The sequence below is a fragment of the Podarcis gaigeae genome (assembly GCF_964106915.1).
Source record: "Podarcis gaigeae genome assembly, chromosome: 4".
In the NCBI taxonomy this organism is placed as follows: domain Eukaryota; kingdom Metazoa; phylum Chordata; class Lepidosauria; order Squamata; family Lacertidae; genus Podarcis; species Podarcis gaigeae.
The window spans coordinates 52,153,815-52,179,824 of NC_139677.1; the positions used below are offsets into that span (position 1 = coordinate 52,153,815).

General features: G+C 41.2%; 1 protein-coding gene across 1 annotated transcript in view; it reads right to left on the minus strand.

Moving 5' to 3' along the window:
* Positions 1-2,500: 2,500 nt before the first annotated feature.
* The window catches only part of UMODL1 (uromodulin like 1), an 81,049-nt gene continuing 57,539 nt past the window's right edge, over positions 2,501-26,010 (minus strand). The window contains exons 8-23 of the mRNA XM_083734746.1: positions 22,877-23,131; positions 21,538-21,650; positions 20,718-20,937; positions 20,400-20,537; positions 18,855-19,760; positions 17,197-17,442; positions 16,105-16,217; positions 14,829-15,042; positions 13,725-13,862; positions 12,505-12,947; positions 11,475-11,617; positions 9,927-10,163; positions 8,645-8,804; positions 7,218-7,302; positions 5,518-5,709; positions 2,501-4,297 (exon numbers count right to left, since the gene is read on the minus strand). Of these exons, the coding sequence (XP_083590872.1) occupies positions 5,537-5,709; positions 7,218-7,302; positions 8,645-8,804; positions 9,927-10,163; positions 11,475-11,617; positions 12,505-12,947; positions 13,725-13,862; positions 14,829-15,042; positions 16,105-16,217; positions 17,197-17,442; positions 18,855-19,760; positions 20,400-20,537; positions 20,718-20,937; positions 21,538-21,650; positions 22,877-23,131 (3,584 nt within the window). The 3' untranslated portion in view covers positions 2,501-4,297; positions 5,518-5,536. The remainder of the gene's footprint in view (positions 4,298-5,517; positions 5,710-7,217; positions 7,303-8,644; positions 8,805-9,926; positions 10,164-11,474; positions 11,618-12,504; positions 12,948-13,724; positions 13,863-14,828; positions 15,043-16,104; positions 16,218-17,196; positions 17,443-18,854; positions 19,761-20,399; positions 20,538-20,717; positions 20,938-21,537; positions 21,651-22,876; positions 23,132-26,010) is intronic.

Sequence of the window (26,010 nt, forward strand, 5' to 3'; positions counted from 1 at the left end):
CCAGCCCTGGTAGACCCTGCTCTGCTGCTTAAGGGTATGATAGGAGTTGCGGTCCAACAACAGATGGAGTAGGCTACCCCTGCTGTATGGTACCCTTCTTTCCTGAATATTTGCTGAGCTCATTCCACAAACATGCAGGCATGCTATACATTCGCTCCCATTTCCACACTGGGAGAGAAGCTGGCACCTGCTGGCTGGCCTGATTAGGCAATTTCACCTGTGTAGTGGCTATCTCAGCAAACCAGTCCAGAGTGCCACCAGTGGCTGGCTCCCAGGAATCACCCCTGCCATTATTTACATGATCTCCAGAGGTTAACCCCATTCTTGTGTCATTCCCCAACCCATCTGGTTGTCAGAGCTGGTCAGGGTGACAGTGCCACCTATCCAGGGTCAGGGATGGGCTATATAGTTAGATAAAACAGTCCAGTTTCTTCCTTGATGTACAGTATTATTATTGCCAGCAGGGAGACAAAATAGCTACCAGTGTTACAAGTGCCAGGAGCCACATTAACGGCTTAATCGCTCAACTTAATCTCTAAAATACCTCAACGGCTATTCACCTTCTGGGAAGAAATGACAACCATTTGGCTCTTGTTTTGTTGCCCGGTCAGATTGACCAGTTATTTACTAATTTGAAACTTTTCCAAGAATTATAAATCCATGTATCATTCTTTGGTTAACAGTGAATTACAAAGTGTGTGCACAATATTAACTTGCAAGCTGCAACTGCTTGCTCTTTTTAGCTTTCGTAACTGATGTGAGTTCTCCTGGACTTCTTGCTGAAGTTTCGATATGTGTTTGTCTGTGTTGGATTCTATTACTGTCTTTTTGTTTGCGTAGTTTTATTGTTGCTGGGTTGCTTTATTGATTTATGCTTTTACTTAGTTGCTATATTGTATGTTTCACTTTTGTCTATTTAAATGTGTATATTATCTGGATAATTTTAATATTATTAGACAACTCATATGGAAACAAATACTGAAGCCAACTTATGTCACTTTCCAGATATTGATCAGTTTCAAGCTAGAATGCATGCCCTTTTTACCTATAACTTACTGCCCATATATTACTCAGATTTTATGTTATATTAAGGTGTCCATACTATTGCAGACACATTCTTGGAAATCAGATAAGGGGCTGCAATGGCAAGAAAGAAAGCCAGGCTAGAATGGGCATGCCACCTCTTACATGGCACACTGGGGCAAAAGTTATTCACAACTATGTTCCTATACAGTGGTACCTCGAGTTAAGTACTTAATTCGTTCCGGAGGTCTGTTCTTAACCTGAAACTGTTCTTAACCTGAAGCACCACTTTAGCAAATGGGGCCTCCCACTGCCGCCATCGCACGATTTCTGTTCTCATCCTAAAGCAAAATTCTTAACCTGAAGCACTATTTCTGGGTTAGTGGTCTGTAACCTGAAGCGTATGTAACCTGAAGCGTATGTAACCCAAGGTATAGTTCAACATCTTAGGTGTTGCTGATGAGCAGAAATAAGCTTGATAAAAACCGATTATTTCCAGTTGTGGTAGCATACTAAAGGGCTATCTGTACTGAGTTCAGCACGTGTCATCAGGAGCCACACAGTCCTCTCTCATTCTTTCAGTGCACACTGCTAGACTGGATTTCAGCATGACTTGGCCCATAATCTTGGTCTGATCCAGCAGTGCTGCCACCAGTGGATTTCTGGGATCCCACATGATATTGAATGCCTCTAGTACAATCCTTACACATTAGTCATGGGTGAATTTCCATAACCGATGTAAATTACGCCAACCACTGTCTCAAGCAATGCATGTGTCTGCAATTATATTCTGGTTAGGGCAGCTATATGTCTGGATTTTCAAAGATGGAATTGACGTCCGGGGGGAATTTTGTAAATGCGGCACTTTGTCCTGGATCTTAGGCAAGTCAATCGAAAAATTGTGTCCTGGTTTTTACTTTTTTAAACATGGCAACCCTATATTCTGGAAACTTCAGTAAACTACTAAGAACAGTGTTTCAAGTAATAGTGGTTCCAAAACTTTGCAATAATGATATTATGGATGAAACCACTTTCCCCAAAGTAACACAGAAAGTTTCTTTGAAAAACTTGGCTCATAATAAAAGGTACTACATTGTTGGTTTTTTGTTGGTTTTTAAACTTCCTCAAGAAACCTTAGGGTGACGGATGTATTCATGGGTCCAAAGTGCTCTTCAAGTGAAGCATTTCATACTGAGCATGCAGGAAGCCAAGTATCGGTTGAGACGGAGGTAAAGGTGACACTTGTTTGCTGTAAATTATGCTTTATGTGTATTTGTTTGTACACTAAGACCTACAGTCTCATATCATGAAATGAATCTATTGTAACCCTATTTACCAACAGGGCTCCCTGAGCAAGTGGGGCTTATTCATAGGTAAGCATGCCTTGAATTTAGCACCGAATTAACAACTTTTCAAGCTACAATCATGTAAGCCTTTGGACTTCAAAGGGTGTTAAAACAAAAACAAAACCCATAAATAAGCTTAAAAATGCATTTATTGAAAAGCCAATAATAAGTTAATAATATTACTTTGTATCTAATTCAGCACTAGGGTTTTATTCAGCATAAATCAATTGGAATTTGCTCCATTTTGTTTTCGATTATTCTAATAGCTTCCAGGATTTTAGCTAGCCCCTTTCATTAGCAAGCTGGGTTACTTAAGATAACCCAGTTAGGGCCACTTTTACACCTCCAGCACTGAACGCCACTATGTGGAAGCAGTTTTGGGAGGTTTCCATGCAGGTGATGTAACATTTAAAGCCCTACTAACTATGCTTAAGTAGCTCACGAGTGACCATGTCAAAACTATCAATATTATTACAGCATAGTAACACAGAAATTGCAACCTATAAAAATAGTTTCTCTTTTCATATATGCACAAAAGCCAATTAAATTGTGGAAATGTACAATAAATGTACCAAAAATATAGACTCCTAAAAAACAACAATGGTTTAGCATGTCTCTCAGGCTATCTCAACAATTTTATTTGCACATCAGACATTTTACCAAATTGTTACCTTCATGTTAAGATTTAACTAGCACTGCGATGTAAAATAAGGATTGAAAGAAAGAAGTGCCCACCCTTTAGAATCTTTTAATTACCTTTGTATGGCTGTGGGAATATCTAAAATCAGTATGTACAGTCCATATATGATTACATGTCCATGGGTCAATGCTAAATTTGTAAGATCTTTCCCCCACCCCTTTTGAGGGATCCTGTGCTTTCAACATTTGAAACTCAGCAAATAAGGCTTTCCCCACAAGTAGATGTACAACAACTTAATGTCAAGTGGAAATTCTGCTGTTATAGGCACTGGATATTTGTTGACAAGCCTAGTCTATGCATACAATGGCATAGTGAGAAACGTTGAATAATTGCAATGTATTGCCACTGAAGTAAACAATAAATAGAGGCAACATAGAATGGACCCAGCAGGGACATGATTGCTGCTTTGTACATTGGAATAACCCATCTCTCATTCCTCTATTACTCTAGATGCTGAGTTGCCAGTCAACTAAAGCACAGTTTGCTGTGGTACATAAGGTTGTGTCTGAGTATCATCCTTTTCTCTAGCATGTCTCATGTTATTGCTATTGTCGTTCCTATGAGTTTGGAATTTAAGCAAGTTCATGGAGATGTCTAAATTCACCTAGTGGTTCTTGTACTGCAAAAACTTATGATATTAGGGAAGTGCTTTAATGATGAATATTCTTGACTGGCGAATATTCAGGGGGGGGGGGATGACCAGACCAGTTGCAGAAGTGATTCTTTCTCTTTGTAAAACCAATTTAACATGTGGTTAAAAGCAACAAAGTTTATATATAACAGTGTTGAATTGGTTTTAAACAACAGCTTTAAACATGCATTTCTTCCTGAAAATGCAGATCTCATAATGCATTCTAGGAGTCAGGCTTTTGCATCAAGATGGCAATGCTACAGTCCTTTAATTAAGTGCCTGAATGGAAAATCAAAATGCTCTGTCATTGAGTAAACGTTCTGCCTTTCTTGAGTGAGTGATATCAACAATGACAGTACTATGAGGGGAGTGAGAGAGGTTTTTGGGGTTTTTTAAGTGAATGTTATTTTTTCCTCCTGAAAGGATGCAAAAACTGTAAAGTGCTTCAACATAGCAACAGAAAGTAGTAAGTTCTTAGAGGACTTATGTCAAGACCAGGAGATACAATGGGGCATTGGCTATTTGTGGTTAAGTTTGGTGGAGTGCATCAGGTCCAACATCTTATGGAGCAGCATTATATTCATAGAATGTTTCCAGCTAGAATACCAAGAGGGGGGAAAATACTTGATTAGTGGCATGACACTGGCTGTCCTCCTATTCATCACATTTCTATCGCACTCTTCTTCCATGAAGCTTCATTTCATCCATTGGGGTGATTCTATTTTATCTTCACAAGCCAATTAGGCAAACAGGGAAGGCTTGTCCACACTGGTGTTTACTGCGGGTTTGCAGCTTTTTCCAATCCCATTTAATCTGTGTAGTCCACAAACTGTTACCCTCAAACAACGCCAGTCTTGATGCTTCCCCCCTGTAACTTCAAGCTCACTCAATACCGAGATAATCAGATAAACTGAGGATAATGAGTCTCCAAACGACTCTACTCAGGATCACAGAGTGGGTAGATCAATCATCTTCTTTCTCCTGTCCACATGCACTATTCTCTTAATGTTTTCATTTCTCTTCCAACTGTGCTTGTACTATTTCTAGTGTGCTCCGAACAGAGAGAAGCATAGCCTTATTTCCCCCTCTTTTGATCCCTCAAGTTTTGCACAAATCCAGAAAGCTGTGCAAACAAACCACATTACAAATATCTACACCAGATACTGCACAGCAATCAGGAAAATGTGTGCTAAGAATTTACAGTTGTCTGACCCTGTGCTTTTTGCACACTTCCTGGGTGGTTGTTTTTTAAGGTGTTCATTCAGCTATCAACACATGTGCCCTGCCTGTCACGACTTAAGCAGCATAATCAACTCTACAAATTAGAAGGCAGGGACAAACACTAAAGGAAATGCCTACTGATAAGTACATGGGGAAAAACTAGTTGCTTCTTATATACAAATTCAAAGACATGCAGGTGTGGTCTAATATGGGTGGGAGGGAAGTGGTTGAACAGCAGTTATTAATGCTCAAATGTTGGCAAACAAGCCCAAAGTGAGGTGGCTAAAGCTGCCCAATGAGCTTTAGTACTGAGTAGGAGTTTAACCTCCCATCTTCCTAGCCTTGCTTCCTAATGGTTTGTTCACGATACTGTACTGATTGTGGATACTGGATGTATAAAGGACAAATTTTGTAGGAAAAACTAGTTTTTACATGTAGATGGCCACACAAACACACAAACTGCAGAAAGGAGCAGCAAAACTCTAATTAGTTTCCAGTCCATATATTTGCACTAGGGAAAACTCGTTTTAAAAGATTTCCCAGGGACCACACAAGCTAGCCCTTTGAACAATAGTTCAGTGAAAGGTAGAACTTACATTTGGAAAACTGAAATGTTCAGTCATAGAACACTTGGTAGTTAAAATTGTCAGACTTGATTTTGAAATTGTACGCCCCAGCCTTGCGTTGGTGTTGGAAAATTAAAAGACCTGTTATTGCCAGTATAAAAGCAAATACGCCAATGACAATGAGGACTATGTAACCTGCTCCTAAGCCATGCTTTTCTTCAGCTGAAATAAAGAAATAAATATATTAGTTGTGATGATATATTGGCTTGCATACACACAATGCATTTATAGTATATCCTTTTCCAAAACAGAAGCCTGGGAACTGTAGATTACCCAATACAGAGCTACAATTCCTATCACCCTTAACAAACTACATTTCCCATAATTCCTTGGGTGACTGGGTGCCTTAAATGTGCTTATAAAACATAAAGGCAAACAAGGTAAAACGTTACCAGATTTCAAAAGTGCAATCCTATTCATGTTTTCTTGGAAGTAACTCCTGTTGTATCCAGTAGGGCTTGCCTTCAAGATAAGGGTCATCCACAATTCTGTTTACCCTACCACTTTCTCCCAGGAAAATCCACTCTTTACTGCTGAATTGGAGCAAACATCAACTGGGTTTTCCACAGATTGAAATTTGCTATAGTTCAGCAGTGGAAAGCGTGTTTTCCCAGATTAAGTGTCAGGGTAAATGGAAAACTATTCAGACCCATGTCTAGAAAGCATGGCACAAGAAAAAACAACCCCAATTGGACCTGTACTTTCTAGGCACAGGCAAGTGGAAGAGTGGATGATTCCTACATCTGGATAGGATTGCAGCCTTAATGTCTGCATAGATAATCCCATCTTCTCACTATCACAAATCAACAAACTGCTGCTCCTGCTCAGGAAGGAAAGGGATGGGGCCAGACAGAGAGAGATGACAGGATCTTGTGAGCTAAGCAGATCAGCAGTGGCCATGCTGCCCTCTTCCTCCACATACAGCCGGTGGAGAACTTTCAGACAACCACCAATGAAACTTATTTTTATTAACGTGTGGGGAATGGATAAATGCAATAGTCATGAGATTAGAATAGTGCCAGTACAGCATTAACAAACAATAATTAGTCCGCTGTGTTATCATCTTGAAGCACTTCAGTGCTTGCTGTGTGGCCCTATAAGGAGGGAGAAAGGAGGTAGAGTATATAAAGTGCGACACAAAGATTTGAAAATTAAAAACCGGCTAAAGGAATGGAGGGAAGTCACGAGCTCAGCAGAGTAAAGAATTTATTTGTTTTGTTATTGGTATGTTGAAATACTGTGTTTTTTAAAAAATCAATAAAAAATAAATTAAAAAAAATAAAGAAGGAGGGAGAAAGGAGAGTCAGAGGCAGTTTTAGGGTAGCATGACCAGAATGGAGTGCGAGAGGGGGGGGGCATATTTTAGTGTCGCACAGGGTGCCACTGAAATGTGGGAGCCTACAATCTGTCACTGAGAGAGTGTGAGAGCTCAGCATGGCTGGGTGGTGCTCTGAGGTGGGCCAGATGTCCAGCTGCATCCCAGCCCTAGGCCTGCTCCTGGAGCCAAGTGGTTGCTCTGGTTGGTTTTGGGCAGGGGGTGTGTGGTTCCACAGCATAGTTCTGTTGCTTAGTTCACAGCAGCCCCAACCCATTTATGACCATTCTTATCATTTTCACTCCTAGCTGTCTCTCAGTATTAATCTTTCCCAGCCTGGTGACTGATTGCTTACCACCGGATTTGCGCAGAGGCCCCCAAGATGCACTGGGCATTGCTATAGTTTCCCCAGTCCTCATCAAACGGAAACCATTGCAGTTCTGAAAGAATAAAAATGAAGAAACATTCATTGGTGGCCTTCTCTTTTTCCAGTGTGAAATGTTTAGGTGCCTACCAATCTGCAGACCATCTTAACAGATTTTGCAAGCTCACTGGCAGAGGAAGAGGAGTGCGGGGGGAGCCCACCGCCCCTGGCAGCACGATCCTGGCAGCTGCCATCATGGCTGCCCCCCCCTGCCCACCCTGAGCACCCCGCCCCCGCCTGCTCTCCACCCCCTGGTGCCGGTGCATGAAGCTCCGCCACTGTGCAAGCTACTAATTTGAGAACTATTTGTACACCACCTAGACATTTAATGATATGGCAATATAGAAATACTTATATAAGTAAAATTAAAACTGGAACTGCTTGCATAGGAGAAAATATGTATCCCATATTCTCTAAACTCAGGGGAATGTTTCCTTTTACAGTTCAGAAATACTAGCAGGTATAAGAATCCTCCATTAAGATCACTGCCAATACTAATTTCATTATCACCATATTAATTAACACCTAAGACTACAATAGGAACTAGTTTTCCATTGTACATTTTATATTTCTGCTAAGAGATTTTTTCCAACTCCTTTTCCTGGACTTTCAAAGCTACTGCTAAGTATTGACTTCAATCCATAGCACTCAAAGTAGTCATTTACTAATAGATTTCAAAAGGTCATCTAAGAAGGGTCAGCAACTAGGGATGGGAGAAATTTGGTTTCTCTCATTTTCTAACTTTTCCTATCTGAAGCTCACTTCTCCATATAAATTTCCAATTTTAATTTTTTAGAAGAGTCGTCATAAAAATTTATCAGCAAACGTTATCCAACCATACACATTTTGCCTAGCATAATGCCTTTTTATATAATCTTCACTAATATCTTCACGAATAAATGCATTTCTGTGTACACTGCTTGACTGATGAACTGCACTGCAAAATTCAGAGATGTACAAATTTTGAATGGTGGCTATGTTTCACATTTTGAGGGTGTACTGGGGGCTGCAGGGGCAGTGGTGTAGCGTGGGTTGTCAGCACCCGGGGCAAGGCAAGTAATTTGCGCCCCCTAACCCGGTAGGAGCAGAGAGCTGCGAGTGCGAGCGCGCCCCCCCCCCCAGATGTTGCGCCCGGTGCGGCCGGCCCCCCCTGCAGCCTCCACACTACGCCACTGTGCAGGGGGGGGAGTGAAGTCCAATGGGACAAGCAGACATCTGCTCACACAACATTGGAGTCTGCCTTATATGTTCTTGGGTAATTTTACTGTTGTAGTTGAGGAATACATGGGAAATATATACCCCCTTCATCTTGTTTTCCAACAAGGTTTTCAAGTAGGAAATAATAAAAGCTGCCTTACCGTCTTGCAACTACTCCTTGGAATTTCCAGACAAACATGGATTTTGCAATGTAGATAAACCACTGAGTCATTGACAAAGGAAAATATTTTCAGTTTAAATTGGGCTTTGTTGGATATCCCATTCGAAATCATAGTGGTGTGTGCATTTGGAACTGGACAACTGAAAAGAGAACAGAATATAATTCAACACTGTCCATGCTAACTTGTGTTTCTGTTTTTGAGCTTCCTTCAAAAATTGATGGTAGCCGTCCAGAGAGAGAAAGTGAAGCAGACACACTTCCATTAGCAGCTATGGAATTGCTTATAACAACAACTGCAGTAGCAATTCCTAGCAATTTTCATTTTATTTCCTAGGAGTATTCATACATTATAATAATTTAAACAAGGCATATATGGGTGTACATTATCTTGTAAAGGTAAAGGTAAAGGTACCCCTGCCCATACGGGCCAGTCTTGACAGACTCTGGGGTTGTGCGCCCATCTCACTTAAGAGGCCAGGGGCCAGCGCTGTCCGGAGACACTTCCGGGTCACGTGGCCAGCGTGACAAAGCTGCATCTGGTGAGCCAGCGCAGCACACGGAAACGCCGTTTACCTTCCCGCCAGTAAGCGGTCCCTATTTATCTACTTGCACCTGGGGGTGCTTTCGAACTGCTAGGTTGGCAGGCGCTGGGACCAAGCAACGGGAGTGCACCCCGCTGCGGGGATTCGAACCACCGACCTTTCGATCGGCAAGCCCTAGGCGCTGAGGCTTTAACCCACAGCGCCACCCGCGTCCCCACACATTATCTTGTACTTGATCAAAAATAAACCCAACTTTTCAATACTGCCTTTTTGCCCCAACATAATTCATTTAATCCAGGAAGAAATGCCATGTTCCTTTTTATAATCAATCCATGATCAAGGGTAAGTTTTGTTTTTTCGTTCTTGTGAAAGCCCATTGTAGCTGCAGTCAACTTGGGTGTTCAGCATTTATATATACTGCTTGGGAGGATTCAAGCCACTTCATATTCATTAACTTAGTAATCTTTACAACTACCATCCACAGTAGTTCAATAAAATCATCCCAGCATTACAGACAGGGGGCAGAGACTGAGAAATAATGGCTTGTGTTAACCCCGAGTAATAAGATGAAATCTAAAGAATAATTAAACTAAATATTAAGTAATCACAGACTTGCCAACTTGAAATGATGCTCTTAAATGCTGTATTTTAATTTTTCAGATAGCACTACCTGGTACATGGTTTTTGTGTGACACCCTGAATATATTGCGTGTAACATACCTGCCATCTATAAAAGGAAATGACTGAGGGTCCTTTGAGTTATTAGTTGGAGTTGCCCAACATTCGCTGACGACCACCTTGAGGTTGCTATCATGTCTCTGTATCCCCACTTCAATCATTAGGTCATCACTAGCAGAGATGGTGAAATTTTTGGGAATTGGGGCATTTTCAATGAATAGCTGCATTTCTGTTAAGAAGTGTCCTGATCCATGTAAATCCTCAAAAATGGTATAAACCCTGCAAGATAATCAGTTGTTAAAATTCATGGAGTGCTTTTTTATGAGCTCTGTCCCATATGCGCATAATACCAGTATTCTTTCTAGATTCTGTGTACAACACTATGTGTGCACGCACACACATAAAACAGAGTCAGACACAACAAATATACAACAAAAACCACAGAGCTAGACAGTGCTATATTCTATCCTAAAAAGCAGGTGCAACTACAGCTAGGACCAGAATTGGGGAGGATTGATGGTAACTGACTCCCCTAATAACAACCAACACTCAGCAGAACAGACACACACTACAATATTAACTAATTTAAAAATTACAATGTGCAGAACTAGATTTTATTAAAGAAAGTCTTCAGAGAAGCATTGGTATGGACTGGCATTAGGAAGAGATTAGATCCCTTAAACTGGAAACTAAGCATAAACAAAATCTATATCACTCCACCCAAAATGTTTCCAGTTTCTTTTCTCCTAAAAGAGTGTACTATGAGGAGGAATGGAAAACCATGACACAGTTCTGACAATTACCTCCATTTGGCCCTCCCAAAACCACTGTGATTGGAGAGAGCCCTGGTAAAATTATTCTCTGTAAGCTACAGCTGCCTGTCACAAAACCCCATCTTCCCCCTCTTCTCTTTTATGGAGGTTGTAGAGAGTGTATCCATTTTTAGTAGACTGTTATCTGAGTGTTAGTGTCCCTCTGAGTCTCTTGGAGGGGGGGGATCTTCACTACAATTCCTTAGTGCAGTGGTTTTCAACCAGTGTGCCATGGCACCCTGAGGTGCCTTGAAGGATGGTCAGGGGTGCCATGGGCAACACTGGCCTCTGTCCCTCTTTCCTTCCCTCTAATGCCCTCTCGTGTATCTGCCTCCCAAAGGCTTGCATAGCTGTTTGTTGCAGCAGCCCTGGCTACAAGCTCCACAGGCAAATGGTGCCTCTGGGGCCAGTCAGGGGGTGCTTTCCAGGTCCCTGTGGGGCAGTGTGACAAGGCAACTCTCTTTGGGGCAGGGGGGCAGCTCAGAAACCAGGGCAGCGGCTGCAACTGCCCAGAGGACTCCCAAGGAGAGGGGAAAAGAGAGGAGGCTGAGGGAACACCCCACAAGGGAGAGTGTTCAAAAAAGGGTGAGGGGCTGCCAGCTCTGCAGGCAAGGGGTGACATAACTGGGCTCCTGAGCCCCAGGGGATGATGCAGAAATAATGTAGTTGGTTAAGGAAGCCGTGGACTCAAAAAAGGTTGAAAACCTCTGCCTTAGTGTATAATGAAATGAAGGTACACTGAACCATTTGGATTTGGGGTATTAAAATTCCCACTTACCCTTCTGGAGTATATCCAGACGAAGTCAAGAGATCATTTTGAAACACACAAAGGATTGGACTGACAACCTTCAGGTGGCGGATGACCCTTGAAGAAAGCAAATCATTCCGAAGAACTGATTTTACTATGGTGTGTGTTGTGTTCTGGGGGGGGGGGGGGACAAATGCAACAGAAGAAGAAAATCAGGGTTTGTTTGTTACATTTTAAGGATAACTTTGGAGGACACACTGGCTAAAGCAAATAAAGCAGAACAATCGGGCATGGAACCTTTTCCATATCAGGAAGGATTAAAACAATTAAGTTTAGTCATCTTAGAAAAGCACTAGTGAAAATATGGTATAAGAGTGAAAATATGGGCATTTGGTTGAAGGGTAGTATATAAATATTTATAAAATAATTAATACAATAAAATCAGGAGTGGATGGGGGGATTCTAGAACTGGCATATATCCACTAATTCACACAACCCTCAGTTCATGATGGCTACCAGGAAATGTCACACCATCTTGTCTCTGTAGCCAACCAATTGCATGTAGCCACCATTATGCACAGGCATAAGCTTTAGACATATTAATGCATGTGACAAAAAGAAAATGTAGTTCTTCCTGTATCAGGCCACGGAACAGACATGTTGATTATTTTTTACAAATACACCTGCATCATTTATTTATTTATACATACATACATACATACATACATACCCCGCCCATCTGGCTGAGCTTCCCCAGCCACTCTGGGCAGCTTCCAACAAAATATTAAAATACAGTGTAGGCAGAACTATTGCCAATAGCTTTAAAACTTCAGTCTCCCAAATCTCTATAAAGGGCCATAAAGCAACTGCAGCTATATTCTGCAGATTTTCCAACCTTCTCTGTTCTTAAGCAAGTTCCCCAGTTGTTTTGCAGGGTGCAAGTCTGAACTCTCTAGTTTCAGTGACCTCTGATGCTTACTTTGTTATCTCAATGAACTCATTATTAATATATGTCAGTAAATATCACTTAATGTTCTCTTCCGAGATTGAAGTGACTTACGGTTTGTACTTCAGTTCCACATTCGTTCCACCCAGTCCGAAGTATGACATGACTGGAATTGCTGGAGCTTACATTGCAGTGGGGTCTTCCCAGGTACAGGGAAGATTCTGGGATAGATTCTTGCTTCAGAAAGTCCTTCTGAATAGTGATGACAATTTTTTCAATCTCGCAAAGCACTCTGACTGCTTTCTTAATTAAAATCCCCTGGGAAGGCTTACTGGGTGGTAAGGATGAGACTTGAACATTCAGTGTTGTTTCTGTAGATACATTGCTAAATATAGTGCTGGTGGTTGCATTTTCCAAACTTCTGGTTTTGGGGACAGAAGAATCCTCTCCAGCAGGTGATGGCACATGGTTTGAAGTATACGGATCTGTCAAAGGTAAAACTGTGCTGCTCAGGTCTTTTGTCTGGGTACCTTCTGCATCAGGGTTGGAAAAAAGTGCTATAGAGTGGAAGGGAAAGGTATGGCAACGTGCATTATTCAATTACTTTTCTTACAGGGAGTGAACCAGAACACATTATTAAAATGGGTTTAAAGTGGGAATGTTGTTCCATTTAAATTTTCTCGTCAAAAGGAGTAGTTTCAGGGTGGCTGAAATATTCCCTTTTAAAAAGCTTAAATTGTAACAATAGGGCTTGTTGAATTTTTCAATTTTCAATTCCAAAAATGAAAGGTGCTAAAAGGTTGTGACATGACTTGGGAATAAAAAGATCTTTTGGTTAAATTAATATAATTTAATGTTGCTTGGTAAATAAAATGTGTGTAAAATTGCATAGAAATCGTTTAAATGATTGCCATTTAGTGAGCTGATGTCACAATACCATGTAGGCCATTGGAATTGACTATGTGCTGATGTCACTGAGGACAAAATTAATTCAGCAAGTGAACTGCTTCCTGAATAGGTGAACATTTTCAAGCCTTTCCCAAACAAACACCAAAAGGGGTGGAGGGGTGGGGAGAGCTTTTCAGTTCTGCTGAAAATGTTCACAGAAATGAGCCCCCTTTCTGTATTACAAAACATTGGACTCCAGTGAGCAATATAATGTAATATATATACAGTAATTGATCCAGCAGCACCTTATTTCAGGCTTATTTTGTGTGAACATCTGCTACAGTATGTTTATAGACTGTACTGTAATCCCACCTATGGTGAATTTGCTAAATATGCTCTGATCTTATATTCATAAGATGAAATGAAAGTAAATATTGAAACATTGCCTTCACAGTTTCTCCCGGGTCTCTCAGCATTCGCGTTGACAAATCCTTGTTTGCAGCTGCATTCATAAGATCCATAAGTATTAGAGCAAGATGCATCAGAAGAACAATCTGTTTCTTCCCTCTCACACTCATCATAATCTGTTTTTTAAATAATAATAATAATAATAGTAATAATAATAATAATAATAAAGAGAGTGACAATTCATGAGTGATTATTATTTAGCTGCACTTGCAGTTATAGTACTGGCAGTGTTATAAGCCAGCATTCTCACAGGCTATCAAGAAGTTTTTCCCCCCACCTTTAAGTACAGTACCAACCCCAGATGGAAGGGCTTTAATTCACCATGAACACCATGGACATCAGCTTTCCCCAAAACGATGCCAGCCCTGGGTCCTAATGCCACCAGTTCCATACTCCTGAAGAGGGGTTAGGCCCTCCCAACATGATGCCAAGGGTGGACAATGCATGTAGGAGATTTTCTAGAGGAGATGTCATTTTGACTGAGGTGAGGTGCCATTTCATAGCAATCATTCCAAGGCTGCAATCCTTTAACATTTACTAATGAATAAACCTGCATAGGATTACGCCGCATGAAATGTGTGTGTGTGTGTGTTTTAGATGCCATTTTGGAGATGCTGCTTTTCTACTGTTACTAAAGGAGGTGATTAGACTGGGAAGCAAAGACATGGTTTCAAACCCTCCCTTGGCCACAATGCCCACTGCGTGACTCTTTATAGACAGTCACACTTTCTCAGTTTCACCTACTTCACAGGGTTGTTTGGGGATAATATGGAGGTGGCTGCACCATGTACCTTGAGCTCCTTGAAGGAACAGTGGCGTATAAATTAAGTAAAATAAACAAATAAAATGCAATGTCAAGAATGGTTCTACATTTGTGACCGAACATAAGCTGTTTTAGCTTGGAAATGATGAATCATACGTTTTATTTTGTGAGATAAATAGCCAGTACAAACACTAAAGGTCCCATAACAGCTTTTCATTTGTCACTTTCATTCATGACCTACTTTTAGAATTGAAGTCTGAAGTCCAGCACTTACCATTTTTCAGGGTTTGAGAAATTACAACAATAAACTATTGCTTACCATGTATGGAGAGACTGCTGTTATCAATCATGAAATGGCGGCTGTGGAGAAAGGCCTCAAGGAAAGAACTGGAAACGTTGTTTGCATCCATGTCTGCTGGAATCAGGAGGTTGAAGCTCACCACTACACTTCCATTAGTCACACTCGTTATCAACATTTTAATCAAGCCAGCATCCATTTTCGGGAGAATATTAAGGGGCAGAGACATACGGACCTATTGTCAAAACAGAATGAATGTAGTGGATAAAAATGTGCAGTGAGAATGACTTGGATTTTGTGTGCAGGACGTTTTACAGACAACTCAACATATCAGGCACTGGGAACTGCTTCATGTTTAGACCCAAGATTAGAGAATATTCAGAAGATGGGGTAGTCCTGCATCAGAGAACTGAACCAATAATGCACAATTCTTTCCTACTACCCTTTGAAGTGGTTGGACCAGCATAGTTTTACCCTTTTTATTATAAATGAGAAGCCCGCATTATAGACAGGTATGAACAGAAGACTGTTTCCCATAAGTAGGTACCTAGCTTCTCTGGGGTTTTTTGCAAGTTGTTATTTTAGGGTTGTCTTGTTTTAGTTGTGATCTTATCATTTTATGTTTGTAAGCTGCCTAGAGAACAATGTTATTGCTCAGTGTTAGATAAATAAAGTTGATAACCACCACTACAAGACAACTCGATTTTTCATCATTTGATAACTCTCAGTTGAATGTATGAACTTTATGGGGGGAAACAGGGATGTGAGGTGGCAAAAACCATAGACCTAAGCTCATGCATTCAATGAATGCATCCTGCTGCACATGCATCGAGCCTGCCCTCGACTTTGGCTGAACATGTGGGAGCCAAGGGATACATGGAGGTTCAGGCTGGGTAGTGGCAGTGTGGATGTGAAGGTGAGAACATGGCTCTGATCACTGCTTCATACTTGCAAGACAACATGATGTTGCAATCTTCAAGTGATGAACGCACGTCAGGTTCTTGCCACAGGACTACCAGATTAACACATTATAAAGCCCTAATTGAGGCCCAAGATTTAAGATCACCTGAGAGACAATGGTTGTGTATCTCATTCCTCTCGCTGTGCTCTTCTGCTCCTGCCCCCCGCAATCTGCTCAGGAGGGTCTTCCAACACTCTGAAGCAGGTTTTGAGGGCGGGATTCAGCAGAGAGGAGAAAAGTGAGAAGCTCCACTGGACAACAGTACAACACATTAAATACATAATTATACCCATTTTATACCATATTGAGTTTTCTAACTCTATCATATTTACTTACCTCAGTGAAAAACAACTGTGTAAAATTTTGGTACTCTTGACTACTTGTGTTGCTGAACCCTGAGCTATAGTTGAGATTTGATATCCTGACGGTTCCACTAAGTATCTGGGCAGCTGTGAGATTGGAGGAAAAAATGTAAACATACACGTTTATAAGTGTTGTATTCAGAATACAATTTCTAGGCCTCTAGGAAATTTCAGATAACTCTTTTTCTAAACTCAAATAGCAAAGCTGAGTAAAAAGAACTTTAAAAGAACTGGAGGAAAATAACCAATGTTACTTTTAGATACAGAGAGGTTTTTTCACTATTGGGCTGTTCTGGATTTATGAATGAAGAAGCAGGTATTCATAAGACATGAATGGCTTCAAAATTTTCATTCCCTCTTATGAGCAGGAAATGTGAAAGGTCACATCCACATCATTTAAAGTGCTCTTAAATTACTTTAACATTCATGGTTTTCTCCAAAGAATCCAAGAAACTTTAGTTTTTTGAGGGTGCTGAAAGTTCTTGGGCGATCCATTCACATAGCTACAATTCCCAGAACCCTTAACAAACCACAGTTCTCATGATTCTTTGGGGAAAGCCATGATGGTTGAAGCGGTATAAGAATGCTTTAAATGTATGCCGTGGATGTGACCCAACTCACTGACAAGCTAAATGGCCAATTTTTTGTGAATAGTACTCCTCCTCCTCTTATTCTTCTTCTCATATTTAGCATTCCCCTATATACTTTACTCTATGCTTTATACATTTACTCTTTACTCTATTACTGTATACTTTACTCTATGCTTTATACATTTTGCTCTGGCTGTGCTGAGGGAGGGAGGTGCCGCCAGCATTTTATGCCTCATTGGCTGCCCAGGCAGGTGGCAGCCAATGCCCTTTCAGCCTGTGAGTCACCTCCCCCCCCCCCAAGAGCAGGTCTCTCATTGGCCAACCTAAAATGCAGGAGCTGCCAGAAACTCCAGCCAGCTACCCAGGAGGCCAGTGGAATTCCCCAACAGCCACCTGGCCAAGTGCATTCTGGCTGCCCAGGGATGGCAACCGAGTGCAAGGATCCACAACAACCGCAAGGGGCAAGTGTCCATTACCTGTCTTTACTTTATGCTGTACTGGTATGCTTTTATTTCCACAAACTTCTGTCTCAATTTCAACAGTGTACAAAATCCCAGGTTCTAGTCCGGAAATAGTCAGGTTGTGGCTCTGGGTCTTAAGCACTTGTATAAGCTCCTTTCCATTAAGCAACAGAAACTGGAAAGAAGTATTTAGTGGAATATTTGTGGTCCACGTTACTTGAAAGCTGGTACTGGTTATATTGGAAAAAATAATATTTGAAGCTGGAAAGCACATTAAGAAGAAAAAGAGATGACAATTAAATCTTTGAAGGAAGGAAAACAAAGAATTATCTTAGAAACATCTATTCCATTTGCCACATTTTAAATGAAAAGTTTAATGAAAAGTTTTGCAGATTTTACAGTAGAAAGAATCCCCTTCCCACACCTGCCACATTTTGGAACAAATTTGATCTCCAAATAAACTATAGACTGTTGTTGTTGTTTAGTCGTGTCCGACTCTTCGTGACCCCATGGACCAGAGCACACCAGGCACTCCTGTCTTCCACTGCCTCCCGCAGCTTGGTCAAACTCATGCTGGTAGCTTCGAGAACACTATCCAACCATCTCATCCTCTATCATCCCCTTCTCCTTGTGCCCTCCATCTTTCCCAACATCAGGGTCTATAGACTATAGACTAGTGGCAATTAAAGGTGGCAGGAAAGTTGAGGTAACTTTAAACTATGTTCAAAAAACAACAACAACAGTGTTTGGATATTTGGCACCTAAGGCAAAGTTAATATATCAAATTTCAGTAAGAGAAAGCTACGTGAAACTTTTAATTTAAAAAAAGCAAGACTACGAGCTAGTTGACTTATATAGATATTAAACACATATTGTATTTTAGGTGCTTTTACAAATAATAAATGATAATGAAAGTGTACTCTCTTAGAATACTGGAATATACATGTTACCAGTCAAACTAGAATTTGACAAGGCTTCTTTTGCCCTTCTGTTATGTTTATAGGATACCTCTTTAAAAGAGGGGACGTACCCTCTGTCAGTGAGGAATTGGCCTCAATGCTCGCCAGAAGAATCCTACTAGGGAGAGGTGGAAACTGGGTTTGGAGAAAGCGTGCCTCCTCTGAGGCAAAGGTTCTACCAGCAGTAGGAAAGCCAGATCACACTGTAGCCAACCCTTTGCAGGGCTCATATGACCAGTGGGGCCACCTACTGGCATGCAGCACAAAATTTAAACCACCAGGATCGGATCAGTTTGGGAGCTCTGATTGGGTAATCTGAAGTGCTCTCTGAACTGTCCCTTGGCAAGCACAGCTTGTATTCAGCACCATTTAAATTTGACTCTAAATGCAAGTTGCACTGCTTTTGACTGGCGTCAGATCCAGTTGGGAACTCCTAATCAGAGCTCCCAAATGGACCCATTACTAACAGTGCAGCTTGCATTCAGCACCAAATTTAGACAGTTCTTCTGTACTTTGGACATCCACTCTGCAAACAGGAGATGTAATTGAGTGAAATTAAGAGAAAGGTGTGTGTTAAAATCTCAAAGGAATTTAAGTGTTTGACTGGCCTGTAGTCATTCTCTTGCATTTTCTACACACACTAACCCTCAATGTCTTTTTCTACATACTAACAAGTTGATTTTAAGGAAAGTTTTAGTGTAAAGGCAGACTCACCACCACAATCTGAGGCAGGGGTGGCAGCTGTGTAGCCCCCAGATGAAGATGGTAATGTTGTGGATGGATTTTCCTCAGACCAAGATCTGTTATCTTTCCCCATCTCTTTATCAAGGGTATGATTGAGAACATAAAATGTGGGGTGTTGGGTTACATTCAGGGCTGAAGTTGCATTTTGCTGAGAACTTCTCTCAGTTATGAGGCCAGGTGTGCTTGTCTCTACTTCAGAGCCATTTCTCACAAAAGGATAAACTGTAATATTTGAAACGCCAGGAAACATGGACATTGAAGAGTTATGCCTTTCTTGTGTTGTTGATCTCTCTTCAACTAAGTTTTCATTTGATGAAGTTCCATTGTCCCACTTTTTTGTCACCAGAGCAGGAGTTTCTGAAGTACTCAGGGTATTATTATTCCTGACATACCCTGTGGTAGTTACATCTTCCCACTTTTTTGTTACTGGAGCAGGAGTTTCTGAAGTACTCAGGGTATTATTATTCCTGACATATCCTGTGGTAGTTACATCGTCCCACTTTTTTGTTACTGGAGCAGGAGTTTCTGAAGTACTCAGGGTATTATTATTAGTGACATATCCTGTGGTAGTTATATTGTCCCACTTTTTTGTCACCAGAGCAGGGGTTGCTGAAGTACTCTGGCTGTAATTGTTCCTCACATACCCTGAAGTGGTCATTCTCTGAGATGCTGACAGGGTTTTGTCTGATGGAAGAGTGCTTGACTCTTGGGTCCCATTTGAGGGCAATATTATTGTCTCAGTGGACTTAGACGTGAATGAAGTCACTGCCCTTACTTCAGACATTGCCAGAGGAGTGGAACCTGTCCCAGGCAGTCCTTCTGTAGCATTTGCTTCAAATGCAGGCACCATTTCTGTAACCGGATCCACAATATCACCTGAAATGCAACATTTACGCATTTGACACAAACCGAAGTGTACAATATGAGTGGTATTTCCTTGGCAATCAACTATACATGAAACTACTGTACTATTATAAATCAATTAATAATAAATATGAAACACTAGTCTCCTTTATGTCTTATTTCATGAGAAGGGCCTCCATTTTACTGGACTCACCTCTGACATTGCACTTGCCCATCTCCTGACGTCCTGACGGTGCAGAGGAACAAAGGCAGCTGCTGACTAACACTGAGTCACAACAGTGATCCATATGGCTCAGTACTTGCTACACTGACTGGCAGTGGCTCCCCAGAGTCTAGACAAGGTTCTCTCTCCAGGGATTGAACCTGAGACCATTGCTCGACCATTGAACTACAGCCCTTCCCCATTCACACAAGGCACCTCCTTGCATGGAGTAGCCTAAACAAGTATGAGTGGCTCCTCCTGCAGGCCTTCCCTCCATGTGTGAAGGTAGATCTGGGGGAGCAGTTGGAATACTGGGGGTGGTTCCACCTGCATGGCCATGCCATGCCTTTAATTCGCATAAATGAATGCACGAATGCACAAAGTAGAATCCTTTTCAATCCATGGGAAGGAAAAAAAAGCTTCCACAGAAAAACTAGTCTGAATCTTACCCTCACAGTTTCTCCCAGGTCGGGATGGATTGGCATCTGTGGTTGTCTTGCATCTGCACATATATGAGCCCAATGTATTGATACATTCTGCATAGGTGCAGCAATCATTCTCTGCCCGGGAAGCACATTCATTCCAGTCTGTAATTCAAAAACCAAAATTCAATAAGCAAAGCAACTTTGGTTAGGTTAACTGGGAGTAGAATGAGAAATAATGCAGTAATTTCTCCAAGGCCTGGGAGATCTACAGACCTAATACTAGTTTCCTCTGTACTATAACTGAGAAGCTATGCAAGTTTGACATTAAATTAGATAGCCTACCTTCTACTCGAGAGCTATTCTGGTCAACAAGGAATGCAGAACTGCTGAACAGTGATGAAATCATTGGCTCAAATGCAGACAAGTCTTTTGGAAATAATGGGTCTTCTACTATGATTTTAAGTCTCACAACAATGCTACCAGCTTTAAGAGAGTCTATTTGCACGTTCAGCTTTCCCATCTGGTATAATGCAGACATATTTGAAGGAAGTGACTTTCTGATCTGAAAACAGATAAGAGAACTATTGCTAGTTTAATGTAAAACTATATACACTGAATTTTTTTTACCACAACACTTTCATGTCTGTATTCAAAATTTGTAGAAAAACCTATGTTCCATGGTGTGCCCACAAAAAAGAAGTAATTTAGTAGGCTACCTGAAACTTCCATTAATTCAGATGGTTCTACACAGTTGTCATTCACTTGCTCCACAATGGTAAAAAAGATGTAGCAGTTTAGTTGGAATAGCATATAAATTAATGCCCTATACCTATAGTATCCAATTAAAGTGTTCCAACTCATAATGTGCCTCTTTCCTTATGATTATTTGTCACAACTTTACAAGAATGGTGTTGGTGGGGAAACAGCTAACCCCTTGAGAAACCATGTTGGAATTTATGCATGTTATGAAAGAGGATTTGTTGCATTGGTGAAGGAATATGGTAGCATTATCAGCTTAACACTTAAAATGGAAGTTGTTCTTGGTGCAGTTATCATCCTTTATCTTTTGCTAGGACCCTCTGCTATAAAATATAGTCCTTATTGTGAATAAAATATCCCATTTTTTGTTTTTTTAAAAAGGAGTATATATTTTTAGTATTACCTCAGTCATCAGAATGCTAGAAAATGCCAGATATTCGATACTGCTAGCGTTGAGGAGCTGATCCGTGAAGTTATAATTCAAGATCCTTATTGTTAAACCAAATACTAAGGCATCTAAAAGACAAAATATTAAGTGAGTAATATGGGTGGTGGGGTGTGATATTCATTTGAGCACAGAAAGATCTATCAAAACACATTTCAAAATTATATGACTACCGTATTTTTCGCTCTATAACACGCACCTGACCATAACACGCACATCGTTTTTAGAGGAGGAAAACAAGGGAAAAAACATTCTGAATGAAACAGTGGATGTATCATTTTTGTGCTTCATGCTGTGGCCACAGACATGTGATCTGATGGTGAATTTGGGGTGACCCAATGCCAAAATCCTGAGAATTCCTGTGGATCCATGCTTTTTAACCACATTTTTGCACCATTGCAGCCCCAGGCAACAGTGGGTGCGTGATTTTGGGGGGGCAGGCTGTAGCCATGGACATGCTATGTGATCTGATGGTGAATTTGGGGTGACCCAATGCAAAGATCCTGAGGATCCATGCTTTGTAACCACATTTTAAGTGGGGAGCGAAGGAAAAACAAAGAAGGGACATTAGAGGGGTGTGCAGAGAAGCAGCTGGCTAAGAATGCAGGAGAGGGATTTAACGGGAGGGGGGAAAGAAAGGCAAAAGTTTCCCCCCACCCAAGCCAGCCATCTCTCTCTCTCTCTCTCTCTCTCTCTCTCTCCCCCCCCTCCCTCTCCCTCCCCCCTCTCTCTCTCCCTCCCTCCCCCTCCGCCCTCTCTCTCTCCCTTCCCCCCTCTCTCTCCCTCTCCCCCAGCAGCACCGGAGCTTGCCTGGAGGGGAGGGGCTTTCCCTGCTCTTTGTTCCGTTTCAGCAAACACAGCAACGAAACAGAGGAGGGTGGGCAGTAAGACCCTGAGGCAGAATGCAGGAAAGCAGCCGCTTTCTCTTTCGCTTCTCCGTGCAGCGTGCAGCGCCGCGATTTGATTTTTGCATGATTTTTCGGCTCCAGGGACCACACATTCGCTCTATAACACGCACAGACATTTCCCCTTCCTTTTTAGAAGAAAAAATCTGCGTGTTATAGAAGGAAAAATACGGTATATGACAAAACTATATGAATTAGTAGGTCATACTAATTATGATGTGACAGTAATTAATCTAGGCAATGAAGATTAGCTATAAATCTGCACTGACTCCTTCAAGTGGGCTGAGTAGCAATGATGAAATGCAGCTGAAGGTCTGACCTGAAATATAAACACAATATCTTGGACAGTCCAGATTTATACTAGGAAAACCAAATTCTAAAATGGTTGTTACCTGTCTTTACTTTTCTACTTGAGACAATCTTTTTGCCACAATCTTCAGCACTGATGTTCACTGTGTACATTATGCCTGCTTCCAGATTGAACACATCTAGTTTGGTATCATTGGTTTCCATTTGTTGCACGAGTTCTTTGCCTTTGTATATTTCTATATTGAACGAATGGTTCCGTGTCGAATTCACATTCCAAGCCACTTCAAAACTGCTGCTAGTAACACTGAAGATCTTGTAGTTTCTAATAGCTGGAGCATCTGCAATAGCAATTAGGTGAGAGTTACCACAGTTGCATGTGTACTATGTAATCTTACTCAAAGAAGTAATCCCTGTTATAATCCATGAGCTTTATTCAAAGGTAAATATGCATACAATTGCAGCCCTTAAGTAATAATAGGAATACAAATTCACTGTGCATTTATATAAAATTGCCTCCTGACATTAAATTTAAATGCTAGACTGACCATTTATAATCCTAATCCTACTTTAATCATTTGTTAATTCATTCAGTTGCATTTGTGGCATGCACAATCTCAAAGACTCTGATTGGCTTACTGTAAGATAAACACACAAAATAACAACTAAAATGTTATACATAGTGGTTTTCAAACAGTGTGCCATGGGGTGCCTTGAATGGTGGTCATGGGTGCTGCAAGCAATACTGGCCTCTGTCCCTCTTTCCTTCCCTCTGATGCCCTCTCACATCTTTGCCTCCCAAAGGCTTGCACAGCTGTTTGTTGCAGCAGCCCTGGCTACAAGCTTCCCAGGCAAATGGTGCCTCTGGGTCTGGCCAGGGGGTGCTGGTTGCCAGGAGCTGGTGGCCTTGGAGTAAGCAAGGGAGGGAGCCTAGCCAGCCAGTCCACCAGCCTTTGCTGTTGGGAATGGACAGACGAGTCCCAGGTCCCTGTGGGGCAGTGTAAGGAGGCCCCTCTCTTTGGGGCAGGGGGGGAGCAGCTCAGAGACCAGGGCAGCAGCTGCAACTTCCAAGAGGACTCCCGAGGAGAGGGGAGAGGAGTCTGAGGAAACACAACACAAGGGAGGGTGTTTGGAAAAGTTTGAGGGGCTGCCAGCTCTGTAGGCAAGGGGTGACATAACTGGGCTCCTGAGCCCCACAGGGGTGCCGCAGAAATAATGTGGTTGGTCAAGGGAGCCGTGGACCCAAAAAGGTTGAAAACCTCTGCACTACAGAATTAAACAAAAAGAAAACGTCTGCTAACACCTATTATTTTCTTTTTTCTTCCTTCATTGTTCACTTGTCTATGGCTCTTTAAGTGAGGAAAATACAGTTACCAGCAAAAATCTGAGCTATACCATTATCACTGCTATACATGAATTCTTACCTTATTGCCTAGGTATAGAACCTTATATGCATTTATTTGAGATTTGGAGATAAAAAGTGCTTCATCCACTTCAATAGAAATGTTCAAACTCAGCTGAAGTCAGCAAAGTACATAGTCAATATAAAATGTATCCCAAGCCCCTAATGATCCAGGATTGCTTCCATGTATATGAAGGACTTATGAGACTGTTTACTTTTGGCCCCAAGGGTTGAATGGTCAGAGGAATAGCTGACCCTCCAGATTGTTAGGGGCACAGTGATGAAAAGGGAAATAGGGGGCTCAGAATTAATGTTTTTGGTTTCTGACAAAAATATTCTAGGAGCTTGTTATATGCCCAACTTATATGTATTTTTAAATAGACAGATGCTACGAACTACAAGAGGTGTCCAGGGCTCTTTCCTCCAAAGGAAAGAGATCTTATAAAGCTGATCTTAATCTCTGGGCTACTCAGGGAATAAGAGAATGTGAAGAAATGCATTACAACATCTGGAAAAGACATCACTATAATGAGATTGAGAAACTGCATGTCATTTTTATTTTATTTTTACAAAATTAATACAAGATTGACTTGTGGCAGCATTCCTGTGTCATACAAAAGCTGTAAAAAAACACAAAAGTCCTTAAGCTGAACACCATTCTATTTCTCACATCCAAAGTATTTGGCTACCAATGACAGTCCTGCCATGCAGCAGGGTGAAATGATTTGCTTCAGACAAATTGGTATATGTTTGAAGCAACAAGACTTTTCTAAAGTGTCAACCCTGGTGTGGGGGAGGCAAAATCTGTGAGCCACTTCAAGCACCAAAATGTCTTGGGCCAACATGGATTGTCACAAGATGAATACATCTACATTTCTTAAGAAGCTAAAGCAATATAAAATGTTGAAGACTTATATTATATTATTTTGAGGGGGACTTCTTTAATAAATGCATTCTGAATTCTGCAATTGAAACATTATTCAGCGCTGTATTAAAAGGCAAATTCACAGGAGTTCTGTTACATAAATAGTAGTGGTATGCAGGACTGTGGAAACCACATGCCATGTCTTGACAGGAGTTAAATATTCAACAGCGTCATGTTTATTCATTCATGCAAATGTAAGTTTCTTGATTCAATTAGCTTAAAGAAGTGGCTAAATCTACAGCAGAATAAGCAATTATGCAAACCATTAAAATTCTCCAGGCAAAATCCAACTATGTAGAAAAGACAAAATCTTCAGTACTTCATTGCTAGAGAACTCAAATTTCTTAAAATGATATTTTGCTGCAAGAAACAAAGTCTTCAATACAGAAAACTTGATCAAGGAAGCTTTTGTGTACCAGTCTGAGGCCTCAAAATGGCCAAGTATATTTACAGACCAAAAGTATTGCTGCACGCTACCCCGGTCTCTGAGCAGTAAGGGGTTCCAGGTGCTTATACTCAGGGTTTGGTTTCCTTGGTATAAGCCATAGCAGAGACTGTGGTGTCTTTATGATATATGGTTTATTTATACATGTATACAACTTCAGCCTATGATGGAGGGGATCACATAATTAACACCCCAAGAAGGTCTTGTTTCTCCCATAGCTGCAGCCTTGAATTCAAGTAGACATCAGCCATGTCTCTCTCTCTCTGCCTTTCCAGCCTGTAGCATTTTTGCATCCAGTTTCTAGCTCACATAACTCCTAACTCTAACTTCCCATACTTAGAGTTGGATTCCAGCAGAAGTCAAGCATGGCTCTGACCCCAGCTTCTGCCTGCAACCAGCCTCCAGCTGTCACACACTCTGGCTTTTGTCTTTCTCACTACCAGACAGG